General features: G+C 47.1%; 1 protein-coding gene across 2 annotated transcripts; it reads right to left on the reverse strand.

Annotated features, from left to right (window-relative positions):
- Nucleotides 1–7409: 7409 nt before the first annotated feature.
- LOC116420196 (UAP56-interacting factor-like) lies at nt 7410–16580 on the reverse strand. Of its 2 annotated transcripts, none has more exons than XM_031944477.1 (8): nt 16320–16580; nt 14475–14596; nt 11710–11760; nt 10748–10799; nt 9855–9919; nt 9683–9757; nt 8883–9003; nt 7410–8100 (listed from the first exon to the last, which is right to left on the reverse strand). In XM_031944477.1, exons 1-8 carry the CDS (start codon nt 16461–16463, stop codon nt 8002–8004), a joined length of 729 nt encoding a protein of 242 aa, XP_031800337.1. In that variant the 5' UTR covers nt 16464–16580; the 3' UTR covers nt 7410–8001. The 2 variants fall into 2 exon arrangements, with proteins under 2 accessions (XP_031800337.1, XP_031800335.1); XM_031944475.1 differs by having other exon boundaries at nt 9683–9775.
- Between the last annotated feature and the right edge of the window lie 1960 nt (nt 16581–18540).

Consider the following 18540-nt stretch of genomic DNA (forward strand, 5'->3'; position numbering starts at 1 on the left):
AATCTCTCTTTTCTTCCGATTCTGATTGAATTTTACTTCATCACAGGCTTTTTGATTTTGTAGAATTGGGATTTCTTAATATGTCTCTTACATTCTCTATGTACCATGTCTACAGTTTTTTTTTCCCTGCTCACAGTCACAAGAGATATTGAATATTCATTTTTATGGTATAAAGTAACACTGAGGTGGGCAATCCTTTGGGGAGCCATTGTGGTATATAAGAGATTGAGCCATATTGAATTTGCCCACAACTGAAAGCCATGCTTTTGTCTTCCTCGTCATTCTTACCAAATACAGTTTGTGTTATTGGGTTAATTGAACCAGGTTTGGGGGCTCATTTGTTTTAAGGCCTTTTTATACTCTGTTCTGTTAATCTACTTTCCTTTGGGTTTTTTTTTTGGGGGGGTACAAATGTCAAATAGTTCTGATAATTATACAATCTGGTCTAACCAAGCCATGCTCCTCCCTCCTTGTTTTATTATATCCTTTGTTTTTGTTGTCATTTAAGTTCTCCATGGGAATTTTTTAAAGTTTTTTTTTTCAGTTGTTCTAAAGCCTCCTTTAATTTGAGTCATTTCAATTAAGTCTGACTCTTCATGACCCCAAAGGGAAAATTTTCTTGGAAAAGACACAGGAGTGGTTGACCATTTCCTTTTCCAGCTCACTAGGGAAACTGAGGCAAACAGAGTAAAGAGATTTGCCCAGTCAGCCAGCTAGTATACCTCTGAAGCTGGTTTTGACCTCAGGATGAGAGCTTCCTGCTCTATTCACTGTGGCACCTTGCTACGCGGTGCAAACCTGCCAGCAAACAATGTAACTGGCCTAGATTAAATCTATGGAGTGATCTGAGTTGTTATTTTTACTATCTAGGTATGTCCTGGCCATGGACAGTGAATATATCCTAATTCTTCTGTGAAAATTGCTTTGCTTAGTCCATAGTTGCATTTTGATCAGTCCTGTGTATGTCTAAGTGGTTTAATACCTAGTTTATTGTCATTTGAAATAAAATTTATTTTTTACCTCTTTCTGTTTTGTGTTGGTAATGTACAGAAAAAGTAATGACATTTGTGGATTCATTTTATATCTCCTACTGGGCTAACACAATAGTCTCAATTCATTTTTTGATTGATGATCTATGGCTCAGGAAATAAACCTAGGAAGACCTGCAAGTCATCCATATTGCGTAGAGGGAGACCAATTGGGAGACCAGCTGGGGCGTTGGGTTGAGTAGTCAAAGAATCTGGGTCTCTGATTTTCAGTTACCTCGTCGCGAAAATGAACAGTTTGGGGATCTCTTGATCAGAGGGAGGAGGTCCCTTTGATTGCCTGTGGCCAGCTGGGGGAGAATATGTTCTGGATTATTAGTCAAAATGAATATTTTTTGATGTTCCTGTAGCCTCTTTACTAATAGATTAGTGGATATTTTTGCATCGATATTTTTTAGTGATATTGGTCTATAGTTTTGTTGCTGCTTCAGTTTTCCTGAACCACATTTATTTTCTAGAAAAAGTCTGGTATGGTGCCTTCTTTCACCTTTTTGGAGTTTATGCCATATATAGTTGATCTTTAAATGTTTCTCACACTTCACTGGTCAGTGTATTTGGAGCAGGGGCTTTCCTGGGGCACTCGCTCATGACTTGACTTCCATTTCTGAGACTGATTGTTGAAAATCATCTTTTTCTGATTTTGTTACATTGAATATTTGCATTTGGGGCCATATTCATCTGTTTCATTTAAGTTTGACTGGCAGTCAATAAAAAGAGTAGTTTTGATAATTTTCCTGCTTTCCTCTCTATTTATTGTGAATCCTCCTTTCTCCTCTTTTGTTCTTTGGGTAATTTGGTTTTCTTCTTTGCTATCCTAGTAGTTGATGGTTTATTTTATGGGCATTTAAAAACAACTTTCAGTTTTATTTCTCAGTTCAATTGTGTTGCGGAAGAAAACCAGTAATCATATACTCTGTGATGTAGGCTCAGACTTGCAATTTGGAACTGAACTTATGGTTCATCTAAATTTAAACACTTTTCCAATCAGAGGGTCAACGGGAGGCCCTCCTCGTAGTGTCTGGCTTCATCCAACACAAGCACAAAGTTTGGTTGTGTTTCCTCATTGCTGTCTCTAATGGCTATCTATCCTCATTGCTTACTATTTCTATTTGTTCTTTGACAAACTTGTTATTTAGATAAAATTCTGAGGTCTTTTTCCTTTGCTCCCATTTCCCATCTTGATTATAAATTGTACTGTTATTTGTCAAATGTTTTTCTGTATTTCTTATGAGTTCTTTCTGCCTGAGCACTAACCAGTTTTGGTTCAGAAGCTATGTGATGCTGAAAAAGAAATTCCCACCCAAAGCTTTAACATGTCTAGCATCATCTAGCTTTTCTACATTCTGTTCAAAACCTGTCATTTCTTCCATTTGGCTTTCATTTAAAGTGTGGCAGAAGCACATTGAATTCCCCACCTATTATTATCTTATCTTTGTGTGTTCCTGTAATCCAGTTAGTTTTTTTTTTCCCCCCTAGCAGTCTTTAGATGCTGGCTACTATTAGTGCATATCCAGTTAATGCTGACATGTTTCCTTATCAGTGGTTCCTTTGGGTAAGATGGCGTCTCCCTGACAACTGTCTTTCTTGAATATGTTGCCTTGTCTGAGATCATAATTGCAGCTTCTGCTTTGTAGGATTTAATTGAGCAACAAATAATTATATCACAATACCTTATTTCAATTGATGATATTGTGTGTCTTCATTTCTGATTTTGTTGTGTGTGTGTAGTATGTGCATCTATAAATATACATATATATGTGTGTATATTTTATACATAAAAGATTGTTAGGTTTTGTTTTCTAATATCTTTTGCCATCCTCTTTCCTTTTAAGGATGTTTTTTCTGTTTATAACTATAATTATAATTATGTTAGGTTTTCTTTGCATTAAATTGTCAGAATACACACACACACACACACACACACACACACACACACACACGCAGTTTTTAAATTTAATCAATACTAGGGATATGTATTGCTTCAAACAAGCTGATCTCAGGCCCTCCTGTTTTCCCCATCCCCTCTCAACCTAGACACAAATCCTTGATCTGGTTTCCCTTCTCTCTTTCTCTCTGGTAATCAGTCGTTATGTATTCAGAGCATCATAGATTTATAGCTGAAAGGGACCTCGGAACACAAGCTCCTGATTTTATAGAAAAGGAAACTGAGACCCCCATTAGTGAAAAAAAATTTGCTCAAGGTTACACAGCTGGTCAGTGGCAGAGCCAGAATTTGAATCCAGATCTGTTGAGTTCAAATACTGGGCCCTTTTCCCCAGTTTCAGACAGCTTCCCTGGCAATATTTTCTGAACTTACTCTTTTTCTGTTATAGTTGCTTCTTTTCTTTTTCTTTTCCCTTTTATTGCCTGGTCCAGATTAGAGTGAGATTCCAAGCGATCCCTCCCTATTTCCATCTTTACTTTTGAATAACCTTCCCCTGTGAATGCCCTCATCCATCATTTTTGAGGGTATTTACTTTTTTGGACACCTTAACTGCAGGCTTGTGTTTTTGTTCCCTCGTTAACCCTTAAGCACAGTTCTGGGAGATAACTGCTATTATTCCCATAATAGAGATGGGGAAACTGATTGGGGATATTTGAACCCTAGTTTTCCTGTCTGTAGCACTGTCTCTTGCACCAGACTGAGTCTTCAAGAACTCTCTCCTCCCCATCTTTCTACAAATGATGTTCAGAAGTCTGTTCAGTTAACCCTTAGGTCATTTTGAGACAGATTGCTCCTGAGCCATGCTTCCCCAATCTCATACCTGGCAAATGGATTTTTGAACCCAAATGCTAAGTATTGATCCCCGTATCAGCTTCTGCCCAATCTTCTGGCCTGTCAAGATCTTTCAAAAGTTGGGCTCTGTCATGGAGAACATCAGCAGATCTCACTAGCTTGGAGCCATCTGGTGAGCATTTTAGCTATGTGTTTTCCCAAGTCATTTCAGAGTCAAACAGCAGAGACTCCAAGGACATTTCACTTAACATGTGGGAGTCTGGCCATCTCACAGGTACAAGTTCCCAGCCGTACTGATATCTAGCCACAACTCCTCACCTGTTCCCCCGGAATAGAATGAGAGACTACCCGATACTGAACTAACACCAAATCTGGATTTCATTCATTTCTGGTCTTCTATTTTCCTCAGTTTGTGCTTTTCCAAAAAAAATGGTGGACTTCTCATCTTTTCTAATGAGATTTCATGTTCTCTGGATGTTCCGTGATTGCACAAATAATTGTTTTTTGTGGCGTATTCAAAGTATTAAGATGCAAGGCCACGCTTTTTGGTACCCCGCCAGGAGCAGACAGAACAGCAGGAGACAGCTCATCCTGTTCCCACACGACCATGAGCTCCTCTGCTGAATCTCTCTAATTGGAAAGTGTTTTGTTCTCCAAGTGTAGCTCAGAGATGATGTTTATTTGCCGGCCTACCATCTACTTAAAATGCTTTTCTGAATTTTTCATGAATCACTGTTATGCTCGGGCAATTGTGGCCAACACACACGCATATTGGCAGTTTGGGGATCGGCATAATGGACGGCACGCTGGCCTAGAAGCCAGCAAGCCCAGAGTTTAAGTCTTGCCTCTAGGTGATGGTCAGGTCATCTCACCTCTGAGTCCTCAAGGCAACGAAGATGTTAAGTTGCAAAATGGGTGCCAACTGGTATCGGTGGAGGGAATGTCTGTAGGTTGAGAGTTCTCTATAACACCAGTGACATCACAGCTACAGGCCCTAGTTCCTTTTCTTGTCTGGTCCAGTGCTACGGGCACCCAAAGAGCAAAGAACAATTGGGCTACTGTCAGAAACCATCAAGATGTTTGACCCTTTCTGTTTCCTATCTCACCTGACAAGTTTTTAGTCAAGGAATAGAAAGAGAGCCCACAGGGGGTTGCTTTTTCCCTTACAGTTTATGTATATACCTGATGATAATGGATCACTGAGACTGAGGCTGTAGAATAAGAAGTTTTCTGTAAAGTAGAAAATCTGTTAGCAAACTATTTGAAGGAAAATCATTCTCTCTAGCCAAAAAGAATGGCACCAAGGGACTATTGACTCTGTAGCACTACAGCACAGTCAGGTGGCCCAGTATAGTAGTGCCAGGCCTGGAATCAGGAGGACCAGATTTTAATCTGACCTCAAACTCTCTCTGTAATTCGGGGCAAATCAATCCATCCAGTTTTCCTTCTGTTGTAAAATGAGCTGGAGGAAGAGATGGCAAGTCACCATCTTTGCCAAGAAAACCCCAAATGGGGCCATTAAGAGCCTGACATGACTCAAATGACTTAAAAGCTCTACTACGATGACTACTACTCAGTTGAAAAGTCTGTTTTCACTGGCCTCTACAGTTACCCATGGTCCACTGGGGCAGCATTGACCAGTACTCGCTCTGTTTGTTTGTGAAGTATAGAAATGTCCCACAATCCCTTTTGCCGGCGTGTAATGGGGGCAAAATATGGTGACCCAATGACCATTATAGTTTCATTGAATTCTAAACTGTTGGAAACTAGGCATGGACCCACACTTAACACCGTATACCAAGATAAGATCAAAATGGGTCCAGGATTTAGGCATAAAGAACAAGATTATAAATAAATTAGAGGAACATAGGATAGTTTATCTCTCAGACTTGTGGAGGAGGAAGAAATTTGTGACCAAAGAAGAACTAGAGATCATCATTGATCACAAAATAGAAAATTTCGATTACATCAAATTAAAAAGCCTTTGTACAAACAAAACTAATGCAAACAAGATTAGAAGGGAAGCAACAAACTGGGAAAATATCTTCACAGTTAAAGGTTCTGATAAAGGCCTCATTTCCAAAATAGAGAGAGAATTGACTCTAATTTATAAGAAACCAAGCCATAATCCAATTGATAAATGGTCAAAGGATACGAACAGACAATTTTCAGATGATGAAATTGAAACTATTACCACTCATATGAAAGAGTGTTCCACATCATTATTGATCAGAGAAATGCAAATTAAGACAACTCTGAGATACCACTACACACCTGTCAGATTGGCTAAGATGACAGGAAAAGGTAATGATGATCGTTGGAGGGGATGCGGGAAAACTGGGACACTGATGCATTGTTGATGGAGCTGTGAACGAATCCAGCCATTCCGGAGAGCAATCTGGAATTATGCCCCCAAAATTATCAAACTGTGCAAAAAGTAGCAGTGCTACTACTGGGCTTATACCCCAAAGAGATACTAAAGAAGGGAAAGGGACCTGTATGTGCCAAAATGTTTGTGACAGCCCTGTTTGTAGTGGCTAGAAACTGGAAACTGAGTGGATGCCCATCCATTGGAGAATGGTTGGGTAAATTGTGGTCTATGAATGTGATGGAATATTATTGTTCTGTAAGAAATGACCAGCAGGAGGATTTCAGAGAGGCCTGGAGAGACTTACACGAACTGATGCTGAGTGAAACAAGCAGGGCCAGGAGATCATTATATACTTCAACAACAATACTGTATGAGGATGTATCCTGATGGAAGTGGATTTCTTCGACAAAGAGAAGATCTAACTCAGTTTCAATTGATCAATGAAGGACAGAAGCAGCTACACCCAAAGAAAGAACACTGGGAAATGAATGTAAACTGTTTGCATTTTTGTTTTTCTTCCCGGGTAATTTTTACCTTCTGAATCCAATTTTCCCTCTGCAACAAGAGAACTTTATGGATCTGCACACATAGATTATGTCTAGGATATACTGTAACCTATTTAACTTGTATAGGACCGCTTGCCATCTAGGGGAGGGGGTGGAGGGAGAGAGGGGAACAATCGGAACAGAGGTGAGTGCAAGGGATAATGTTGTAAAAAAAAATGACCCTAGCATGGGTTCTGTCAATAAAAAGTTATTATAACAAAAGAAAAAAAGAAGTGGAAAAAATTTTTAAAAAATTCTAAACTGTTGGAGATGGAAAGGACCTCAGAGATCATCCGGACTAAGCTATCATGTAACAGATGGGTACACTGAGGCTCACTGGACTGAGCTTAAAGGAATTGATTTGAAAGATCCTTCTGGTTCCAGCATTTTATCTATTCTTCTAATTGAATGGAAAATGGCACTGTGCAAGTTTGAAGGAAGCCCACCTTGTCTGTATCTCTATACCCAGTTCTTGTCCATATGCGAGAGCCTTCCAGAACAGGTCCGCGCAGGCTCATGGAGGATCTCCCCTGCCCAGCACCTCAAAGCTGACGTTTTCTGTTGTCCATTTGAACTCACTCTGCCAGTAACCCCCAAAGCCGGTAACCCTTGAAACTCCTGAGTGAGCCTGGCCCTCAGAGGAGGAGATCGGGCTCATTTGGCCACAAATATGGGTATGGAGTCACGAAATATAGAAATGGACTCAAGGCTTGATTTGCAAAGTCTTTATTTACGTTGTATACACATAGCATCACACTCAATCTTAGAACTGATTATCTCTACATCGTCACAAAGCTATGTTAAGGTTCAATAACACTTAACGTCAAAAGAAATGCCTGATGGTTTGTCCAAGATGTCACACTGGAAATAGCAAGTTTGGCTGAACTTAATGAGTGTTTTCACAAGGCTATGGGCACTAGCTTATTCTACTGATGGAGCAGAATCTGAAATGGATTTCTTAGTTGCGATGAACGAGTGAACTCAGAGTGAACAAGCCCTCGACTGCTTCAAGAGCAAAGAACGATTGTGCTACCGTCAGAAACCATCAAGATATTTGACCCCTTCCTTTTCCTGTCTCACCTGACAAATTTTCTCGTAAAGGAATATGAAGAGAGCCCACAGGGATTTTTTTTTCTTATGATTTATGAATACACTTGACTGTGATGGATTACTGAAGCTGTAGCATAAGAAGTTTTCTGGAAAGCGGAAAGTCTATGTTAGCAAACTATTGGAAGGAAAATCACTATCTGTGGCAAAAAATTGTACGAAGCAACTACTGACAACTCTGTATTATCATAACATTTAAGGCAGTGTGACGGTTCTGCTCCCAGATTTGGTAACAGTGAAATTCCCTTTGATGATCTTCAGGCCAGAGAATCGCTCGTTGAGGGTCATTTTAGTCTGCAGAAGAGAAAGAGAAATGTCTTCCATTAGTCGTCCTGACTTAGCGGTTGGAAACGGTCCCCCAGTGCCCACAGAACCTGGCCACTGAAGCATTTAAAAGGAAGCAGGGGAGTCTGGGAACATTGGCAATCCACACACACATCACATTCTTCCATTCCCTCAAGAATTTACCATGGCTCCCCAGTGCTTAGAGGTTCAAGTCTAAATTCCTTATCTTTGGCCCCAAAGCCTATATCCTACACTGCACCCCATCAAGGAGCCTCCTTTCCAGCTAAAGCAGCCCCTCGAAAACCTCTGCTATCCTACTATGCATCTGTGCTTGTTTTCTCCCTCCCCCCACCAAGCTACTGCTGCTTCTTCAAAGTTCAGTTCATACTTGAGACCTTTCCCAACAGCCTCAGGGATCAGTGGTTTCTTCGCTTTTCATACTCCATCAACTATCTGAACCACTCCTGAGACTCGCTGGTATCTCCCCGGCTGGCCCGGGCTGCCAGGATGCAGAGTGCAGAGCCTGGAGTCAAGAAGCCCTGAGTTCCAATTTCACCTCAGATGCTGACTAGTGGCGTGACCCCAGAAAAGCCACATCTCATTGGGAGCTCCTCAGAAAAGTGAAGTATAAGGCAAAAATCGAGTTCACTGGAGCTTCTGGCTAATCGAAGTTCTGTTCTAGTATTCAGTACAACTAGACCTCGTGTAATCCAAGTTCAGCCTGAAATCAGGGTGGGAGTTTTACTTGGCACCTCGTAAGCGATTTCTGTGGGTGGTTGCGTGTGTCTTACCTGATTGGCAACGGCTCGGAAATTGTACCTCAGGGAGATCCCTCTGGGCTGAAACTTCTCATGTTTGGGAGCGCTCCATTTATCTTTCAGAAATGAAGTTTCGCCATCAGAACGCTTGAATCTGTGAATTAAAAATACACGTGGAAAGCTGTAGCTGAAACTGTATGCACTAAATCAGTGCTGCCTCCTCTGGCCCTAGCCCTGGGACTATGCAGCCCCAGTACTGCTCTTCCCCTCTCGGGCCCAAATTTTCCTCAGGAAACCAAAGGGCTTGGATCAGCCCATCTCGAAGGCTCCTTTTGGTTGTAGGTATGTAAGGGGCTCATTCACGAATCTGGGCCCACTAAATATTACATCCCCCTAAACTCCAGCAGCTGGGTCACATCTGGGCTGCGGGTGGGGGGGTGATCTCTGCACCAGGAAAGAAAGGCTGGTTTTCCATAGGACTTTTTCAGGTATCCCCTTATTTCCTCCACCAGATCAAGAGGGCTGGAGTTTATCATGGAGCTGTCCTCCCCTTCCTTCCACCCTTACCTAGAAGAAGTTGGAGGAGTAAAGGGAGGGATGGGGAAGGGCCATTTTGAGCATCAACATTCACTAATGTGGAGAAAATGGACTCAAATGAATCCCTTGAGATGCCCCCGAATCTACAATTCCATGAAATTCCAAAAGGAGGAGGGTGTAGAGGGTAGATGAAAATGGCTACCCATTGAAAACACACACACACACACACACACACACACACACACACACACACACACCCAGTGGCTGAACCACAAAAGGTAGCAACTGTTACTTACTGTCTACTTATGCTTATTTGAGGGTTGGCAACAGACACCGTCAGGATTGACCCAGGCCTGAGCTGGACTTGGTACCTGCCAGAAAAATTGTACCTACGGACAGTTAGTGAAGACCCAGCCCCGCCCACCCCCACCAATGAGATGGACGAACCTCATCCCGGTATATAGTCACCTGTTCTTGTTCGGAGATTTCCCCTCGGCTGCCCGCATCTTGTGCGGTGGTGGAGGTGGTGGTATCTGAAGGAAAGGTTAGACTTTGGAGTCAGAATCTCGGCCGATCTGACGCCGCCCAGAACTCCTACAACATCCCTGGCAGGTGGGGCTCCTGTGCCCTCCAGTGAAGGAGGGGGCCCAGCCCCTCTGAGGTCAGCTAGCTCTCGAGGTTAGAAAATTACGACAGAACCTGAACCTGAGACTCGGTGCCTCGGCACCCCTAGCCTTGCACCCGGGGCTAGTCGAGACATGCTCTTCTGGACCTAAATGGGTCTCGGTCATTCTCTTCCCCTCCATTTTACTGCCCATTAATCGAGTAACACAGGGCTGTGGTGGAGAAGGGACCATCTGGAGGCAAATGCACCCAGGAGAGGGGAAGACAGTTGCCGTTTGGGGAGGCACACTGATACTGGTATCCGAGACTGAGAACTGGCAGGAACTACAGAGGTGAAGCCTGGTCTGCTCCTCTTATTTACAGATGAGATCTGATCAAGATCACCAAGCTAGGGGCAGCTGGGTGGCACAGTGGCTAGAGCACCAGCCCTGCAGTCAGGAGGACCTGAGTTCAGAGCTGGGCTCTGTGACCCTGGGCAAGTCACTGAACTCCATTTGCCTCAGGGGAAAATAGATTTAAAAGATCACACAGCTAGTAGGGAGCAGAACTCAATTTTTTTTGGGGGGGGGGCTTCTTCCCATATCAATGCCAGGAAGCAGATCTTATGGAAATAATAATCAGCTCAAAAAGTAAATGATGAAATTGGCTACTTGAAGAAAGCCGGCCCACCAGAGCCAAAACAACCTGTAAAATAAAACCGGACTGTGACCTGTGAAATGAAAATGATGGAGACTCACCCCCCGGTTCTGGTTCACCCTGTTGTCTCTCTGCTTCTTCTGCTTCATTGTTCTGTGCGGTACATAAGACTCGAAATTAATAGTTAGCAGAGCCTCTCATAGGACATGGAATTATGACTTTGTGATGAGTTCTTTAGGATGGAAGCTTTCAGAGTTTGCCCACGAGATTTTAAGTATGACCTCAAAAGCCAAAGAGGCCCCGGGAGCAAATGTGGGCTGCAGAGATGGCTCCCAGGGTATCTCGGGGTTTAGCGACTAGGTCTCTTTCTTAAGGACCAGGCCTTCAACCCAAACCGATCTGATTCTAACTGGCCACCAAGAGGTCCCAGGCCAAGCCCCATTTGGTCATCGTTAGGGTCCGGATCAACCCCGATTGAAAGTAAGTTGCAATTGTCTGTGCCAGATTCATTCCCTTCCCCCTCCCAGATTCGTTTGCTTAATTATTTATTTAGATTTTGGTTGGGGACTAGGTGAGAGAGGAGATTCTTTGCCTCAGTGGCTCCCTAGCCTTACTCGCTGAATGGGTGCAGCCTCAGGCAAACTGAGACCTGTTGGGGCCAAAGTCTCCCATTTCCTCAGGGCCGTCTCCAGTTACCTTGATCTATGGCTAGCCATTGGATCCAGATGCTCCGGAGGGGAAAGTGAGGCAGGTGCCCTCGCACAGCCCCCCCTCCCTCCCTGAAATCCCATTTACTTACATGTCATGGCATCGCTTCCCTGATGACCCGGGCCTCTCGAAGGACAAACAACAACAACCTCAGTGGAGGCATGAAGGCTTAGTGTTTATCAAGAAGTCTAAGGAAACCTAACTTGGAACGTTTTTGTTCAAAGAAATCAAGTTTTCCCAACAAGCAGACAGAACCCAGCGCTCAACACCAATGGCAGCATGCAGACTCAACTATGAATGAATGAGCGAGAAGGGACGAAGCGGCTGAGCGGCCAAAGATGAAACTGCTTCCTACCTGGTGGCCAAGGACTCCCCAAAGACGACGGAGCTGGATCCCTCCGAATTGCTGAGGAAACAAAAAGGGGACGGGGAGGGCAGTGAAGGATCCGGGGTGGCGGTGCCGGGGACCCGACTGTTTTGACAGTCGTCCAGAGGGCCCCCGTTTCCAAAGGAACCCAGTGGATCAGAGATGTCCCAGGCCCCACGGCTTGTTTGACCTGGAGTTTCTCCAAGGGACTCATTCCCAGGCTTGGGTCCTGTTGTAGAAATTCAAAGATGCTCCGGAAGGATGATGGTGATACTTGCTAGGGTTTTCTAGGTTTGTGTTTGGGAAGTTAGTGTTCTGGAGGGAACATGGTGGAGGAGAGGAGAGGGGAGACAGAGACCCAGAGAAGAGCTACCGTCAGCGGTCAACGTTTCCTTGGCTCGCGTGGAAAGCCCACGCTGGCTCCGTGGTGGTCGTGGGGGCTGGTGACTCTCCCTGGGCAGTGACTCAGTACCCTGCTTTGTCCTTCACTGCTGGTGGGAACTGGGCCTGAAGTAGCTAGTATTTTGTGTGGGGACCCTGACCCCGGAAGGTGGGGGCATTTTACACTTGATGTATTATTCTTGAGCATTTGGGGACTTCCAAGGGAAACGCCCTCAAAGTCCTAAACCAAAGCTCCTCCATCCCCGAACTCATCAGAGTGAGGAGAGCCAGCTGCCAAGCCCCTGCACACATAAGACCTCCCTTTCCCTTGAGGTCCCCCATGACTTCCCCAGAAATGTTTACTCATTAACCCTCCCTCAAAGTCTTCCCCAGATCCTCGTTCCTGGCACGAAGGTGAGCCTGGGCTCTCCAAGGCTGCGGCCGCACCCACCGGGTCTGGCCGTTGGGTTGGGCCAAGGTAGAAAGGGCTGATGATGGGGAGACCGCGTGCCTGAAGCCCGATGCCCAGGCGGGCCAAGCTCAGAGAAACCTGGTACCAGTTTGGCTGCGGAGGGGTGACCTTTTACTTACCTGCAGTTCTTTTACTTACTTATTTATTTGTTTGTTTGTCTATTTATTTATTTATTTTTGCTGAGGCAATTGGGGTTAAGTGACTTGCCCAGGGTCACACAGCTGGGAAGTGTTAAGTGCCTGAGGCCAGATTAGAACTGGCCGGATTAGAATCAGAGTACCCACACTGAAAATGGAACAGATCCTTAAATGATGAAGTAATCTTTTAATCAACAAATGGTATTCAGCTATACCACTGTGGAATTGTACAATGTTCCGGCCAGATGGGGGCTGGAGGGTCATGGTCAACCCTCTGACTTTATTAATGAGGAAACTGAGGCCGGATCTTTTGATCAAATCCACATGACCAGAATTTGAACCCAGCTCTCCTGACTCCCGGAGCAGATCAAAAGGACAAAAAAGAATGGGGAGGGAAAGGCAAATCGGACCATCTCACATTCAGGGGCAATGGCCATCAGTTAGGAAATTCAGACCAAAACTTCCATTTTATCAGATTGCTTGGTCTTTCTAAATGCTTTTTCTTTTGAAGGAAGTGGGAGGAGCTAAATTATCTGGACCATTTTTTCAGTTCTTAGAGGCCTTTGGGCTAAGGCAGGAGCATGTCCAGGAAACCAGGCACCAGCCCAAGGGGCTGCTAAGGGGGAGGAGAGCGGGACAGTGCCCAAATGGCAAAGGAAGGGAGGCAGCTCCAAACACTGGCTCCGCGGCCAGCATCGGTCCAGGGGGATCCTAAGAGAGGGTTTAATGGTGAAACCATAGCCGAGGCCTGCGGTGGGCTGGGGGTACGCCCATCTACTTTTCAAGGCCCAACTAGAATGATTAATATTTAAGTACCTGCCGTGTCTGAAGTCTGCTGCCATCTTGCTGGAAAGGATCAAAAATCAATTTCAGACCCTTCCTGCCTTCGAGGACTTTATATTTTAGTAAATAAAAGAAGAGACCTATACAAATAACTGTCACAGAAAATAAAATAGGAATATACGCACAGAGGAAAGATTCTCAAAAAAATGTTATGAGGGATCCCAAGGAAAAAAGACGATTTTCAAATTGGACACAATTTGGTCAGCTGGTAAGAGGAAATCCCAAAATCTGGCTCTCTCCTCCTTCTAGCTGACACACACACACAGAGACAGAGATAGAGAGAGACAAGAGACAGAGAGAGAATTTATAGAAGCAACTGTGGGATTTTTTGCAAAAGCATGGCTACATCTAAGAAGTGGCTTATAGTCTCTAATAGCCTTAATCCCTTATTATCTCTGCTAGATTCATGATAGCAAAGAGGGGAGAACGTGGCTATTGAGAACAGACAGCTCCAGTGGCTCCCCGTCCCCCTCCCCAGCATCTTCAGCTACTCTAGCATCTAATAATATCGAAAAGATTTCTTTGGAAGGGAATCTATGATTTTTTTCACCGTGGAAACTTCCATTTGCGAACACGGCTCCATCAGACCTGAGGATCTTCAGAGGCTTCTAGAGCTGGAGCCGTCAGCTGAAGCCTGGAGAGGAGCAGTGGTTGCCAATGGTTACCAGACAATTAGCTTCTACCTTCAAAATGCCGCTTGACTCACTGAGATGTACCATGACGTGGCCCTGTTTGAGGCAGGGTCTGAGAACCCAAGGGTTCCAGATGCTACGCTGGGCCCCCTCTCCCAACATTATGCCGTTTCTGGTCTTTCTCAGTGACCAAAAGGGGCTGTTGTCATGGAGCTGCCAAAATCCAGCTGTCACTAAAGGGATATGTTGAAGGCTTTTGCAACCTTACCCACTTCTATCTATCCTTACCTTCGTGTATCATTTACCACTGATTTTCTTATTGGTCCAAACATCAGCTGTCTTCCAAATCTCTCAGGCCGGTTGTTGTAGTTCCTGAACTGCCGGATGGTCGTCTCGATGTTGTCATTGTCCTGGAAAGAAACGCCATTTGACAAAACAATTTAAATACCCCTGCACGGTTTCACTCGGCCGTGGCTTTATCTGGATCCCCGAGCCCCCGATTCCTCTGTGCTGGTGATGAAACCGAAGGGACAAATCCACCGAATTCATTTTTTTTTAGAACAAAGATGAAAACGAAATGCATTCGGTGCTTTAGCCCTGTGCCCATCCGATGTGAGCAAAATTAAAAATATGGATGGAATAGAAAGTGACTCCTACGTGAATGGGATGAAATGCCCAAGTCGCACTGGGGAGGGCTGTTTTCAGGTCCTGAGATTTCTCGCAAGGAGTAGAAAATCAAGAGGGAACCTGGCCAGCCCCAAACAATATGGCTGTAGTAGTACTAGTAGTGGTAATAAGAATAGCATCTATATGTCACTTTAAGGTTTGCATGTCCCTGTACCCAAGCTCCTCTCCCAAAAGCTCCCACGTCACTGATCAAATCGTGTTCTTCTGATTTTCAGGGGGAAACATCTTGAAAAACATCAGGCTAATCTGTTACACTGAAAAAATGACTGGAAACGTCAAGCACTCAATCAGGTTGGTTTGTTGTTGGTTTTTTTTTTTTTTTTTTTTTTTTTTTTTTTTTTTTGGTGCAACAATGATGCTCGATCTTCCTGCCATTGCTGCAATTCAACGGATTTGCTTGGAATCCTATTAAAAAAAAAAAAGCTCAGAAATGAGCGTTATCACAGAACCACCGACTGGAAAAAAATGTCAAATCTGTCAGCGGGCAGCCCAAGGGCCGCCAGGTAGACAAGAAATGAATGAATGAATTCGGTGGGGCATCCTCCCAGGAGAGGGCGGGCCCAGCAGCGGGCCTGGGGGTTAGGGGGCCGCTGCAGAGAGACTCATTTCACCCCACCCGGAGGAAACGGTTTTGTACTAAAGTGCAAAAGGCTTGGGGGGTGGGGTGGGGGGGGGAAGACTCAAGGGGCCCCCGGACTAACAGCGTCCAAATGAGGGCTGGGCCCCTGGCTGGAGAGCAGATGACATCATCCAGGTAGATGGCTTTGCGAATGTCGCTGCTGCGTCGTGCGAATATTAGCCATCTTCCTCGCCACGATCATCACCGTGATGATCGGCATCATCTGGGATGTCGGCGTTCAGGGCCGGCCCGGCTCTGGGCTGCCACGCACTTTGAAATTGGCAAGGCGCTGCCTTCCCGGGGGGAGGGGCAGGTGGGCTCCCCGCTATGGCGTTGGGCGGGGAGGGGGGGGGGGTTTTCCGAGGGCCGCCCGGCCGTCCGTCCCTCTGAAATCCCCCCCCCCGCCCGCCACTTGTTGCCCCGGGGCAGCGGGGCCGCAGGGCAATCGGATTCTGCGGCGCCCCGAGGTGTCGGCCCAAATGGTTTTTTAACGGCGCCACAAGACCCGAGCCAATATGGCAATACGCAACCCAAAATGGCTCTGGGTGGCCCCGTCAAAAGAGCGGCATCTCGCCGGGCTCCCCGGCTCGGTTTTAGCGGAGCCCGGGCATCGGAAGGGAAACCCTCCCCGCCACAAAAAAAAAAAAAAAAAAAAAAAAGGAGGGGGGAGGGGGCTCTATTGAAAACCGAGCGGGGCACGGGGCCGGCCGGGGTCGGAAGGATGCTGAGCTCCGGGTCGGGGTGGGGGAGGGGGGCCATCGAGGAATCCATCGCGCCCGGCCGCGAGGCGGTCCGAGTCGCCGGCTATCGATCGATCGGGGCTTTACCTCGGCGGCCGCATTGTTCGCGTCGTACGGGATCCGGCGGGTGAAGGAAGGGTATGCCCTCGGCTTGAACGTATTCTGAATGGTCCTCCGGTAATTGTTCTGGCGGCCGAACCACTTCCTCAGGCGCGGGGGTCCTAGGAACATAATGCCCGGCTGTGTGGATCAGGCGCCCAGGCAGAGCGGCTCCCAGCAGGGTCTGCTAACGCTCCCGGGCTCCGGAAGTCATACACTGGGCTTGGCAAGAGGGCGATCTGCCTTCCTGCGAATTTTGCAGCCTTCGCTCGCGCTCACCTGCTGTGCCGCGTGCCACAATGTCCTGCCGAAAGCGACTGCAATGGAGGGCTCCTAGCCTTTCTGCCAATGGAAGGCGGGCTGACATACTGTGCCCAGGGAGGCCGGCTGCCTTCCTGACATGCTGGACCAGAAATAGGACGCCAGGCACCTGCTTAAAATAGATGCCGTCTCCTAGAGACGGCCAATTTGGAGGGGAGCGGCGCGGGGCTGGGGCGAGGGCAACAAAGGCCAGGGAATGCCGCGCCCTTAGCCCCCTGCGCTACCACACACACAATTGAGGGCGGGAGCCGGGGCGGGGAGGGGAGGGGGGACCGGGAGGGGGGGCTGGGGAGGGGGGGAGAGGGAGAGGAAGGGAGAGAGGGGACCGAGGGAGGCGAGGGGGCAAGAGGAGGAGGGGAGGGGAAGGGAGGAGAGGGGGGGAGGGGGAGGGGAGGGAAAGTGGGAGGGGAAGGGCAAGAGGAGGGAAGGGAAGGGAGGGGGGAGGCAGACAGGCCGGGAGGGAGGAGGAGAAGGGGGAGGGAAGGTGGGATGGGGAAGGGGCACAGGGGAGGGGGGAAGAGGAGGAAAGGGGAAGGGACATGGGGTGGGAGAGGGAAAGCAGGGATGAGGAAGGGACACGGGGCAGGATGGGGAAGGAGCGGGGAGGGGGAAGGAAAGGTGGGATGGGGCAGGGGAGGGAGGGGGAAGGGAAAGATAGTGGAAGAGGGGAAAGAAAAGGGAGGGGGCAGGGAAAGATGGTGGCAAAAGGGAATGAGGAGAGAGGGGGAAGGGAGATAGGCTGGTGTGGGGAAGGAGCAGGGAGGGGGCAGGGAAAGATGGTGGAAGAAGGGAAGGAAGAGGAAGGGGGAAGGGAGACAGGCTAGGATGAGGAAGGAGCAGGGAGGGGGAAGGGAAAAATGGTGGGAAATGGAAGGAGCAGGGAGGGGGAAGGGAGTCGGTCTGGATTGGGGAAGGAGAAGGGAGGGGGGCAGGGAAAGATGGTGGAAAAACAGAATGAGGAGGGAGGGGGAAGGGAAAGATGGGGGAAAATGGAAGGAGGAAGGGGGGGGAGGGAGACAGGCTGGGATGAGGAAGAAACAGGGAGGGGGCAGGGAAAGGTGGTAGAAGAGGGGAAGAAGAAGGGAGGGGGAAGGGAAAGATGGGGGAAAATGGAAGGAGGAAAGAGGGGGAAGGGAGACAGGCTGGGATGAGGAAGGAGAAGGGAGGGGGCAGGGAAAGATGGTGGAAAATCAGAAGGCACAGGGAGGGGGCAGGGAGACAGGCTGGGATGAGGAAGAAACAGGGAGGGGGCAGGGAAAGATGGTGGAAAAACAGAAGGAGGGGGAAGGGAGGCTGGGATGAGGAAAGAGAAGGGAGGGGGCAGGGAAAGATGGTGGAAAAACGAAATGCGGAAGGAGGGGGAAGGGAAAGATGGTGGAAAAACAGAAGGAGCAGGGAAGGAGAAGGGAGGCAGGCTGGGATGAGGAAGAAGCAGGGAGGGGGCAGGGAAAGATGGTGGAAGAGGGGAAGGAGGAGAGAGGGGGAAGGGAAAGATGGGGGGAAATGGAAGGAGGAAGGAGGTAGAAGGGAGACAGGTTGGGATGAGGAAGGAGGAGGGAGGGGGAAGGGAAAGATGGTAGAAAACAGAAGGATCACGGAGGGGGAAGGAAGATAGGCTGGGATGAGGAAGAAACAGGGAGGGGGCAGGGAAAGATGGTGGAAGAGGGGAAGGAAAAGGGAGGGGGAAGGGAAAGATGCTGGAAGAGGGGAAGGAAAAGAGAGAGCAGGAAGGAAGATCTGGGATTTTCTAGTGCAGGGAACCCCACCTCCCAATCCAGATTGACCCCTTTTCTGCAACTTTTCATCTGAGGGACTAAACTACCCCCTTTGGAATTTGAATCCAGGGCTTCCTGCAGATCACCAGAGGGAACAGAACCACCCTGGGCAG

The sequence above is a fragment of the Sarcophilus harrisii genome, chromosome X (genome assembly GCF_902635505.1).
Source record: "Sarcophilus harrisii chromosome X, mSarHar1.11, whole genome shotgun sequence".
Taxonomy (NCBI): Eukaryota; Metazoa; Chordata; class Mammalia; order Dasyuromorphia; family Dasyuridae; genus Sarcophilus; species Sarcophilus harrisii.

What these genes read in the sequence shown, in the direction of transcription:
- LOC116420196 (XM_031944475.1), bottom strand. Translation starts at nt 16,463, where the DNA reads ATGTTCCTAGGACCCCCGCGCCTGAGGAAGTGGTTCGGCCGCCAGAAC. An exon ending in GGGTGAACCAGAACCGGGGG is followed by an intron (nt 9,920 to 10,747) that starts GTGAGTCTCCAT and finishes CCTTTCCTTCAG; the next exon opens with ATACCACCACCTCCACCACC. An exon ending in TCCGAGCCGTTGCCAATCAG is followed by an intron (nt 8,101 to 8,882) that starts GTAAGACACACG and finishes TCTCTTCTGCAG; the next exon opens with ACTAAAATGACCCTCAACGA.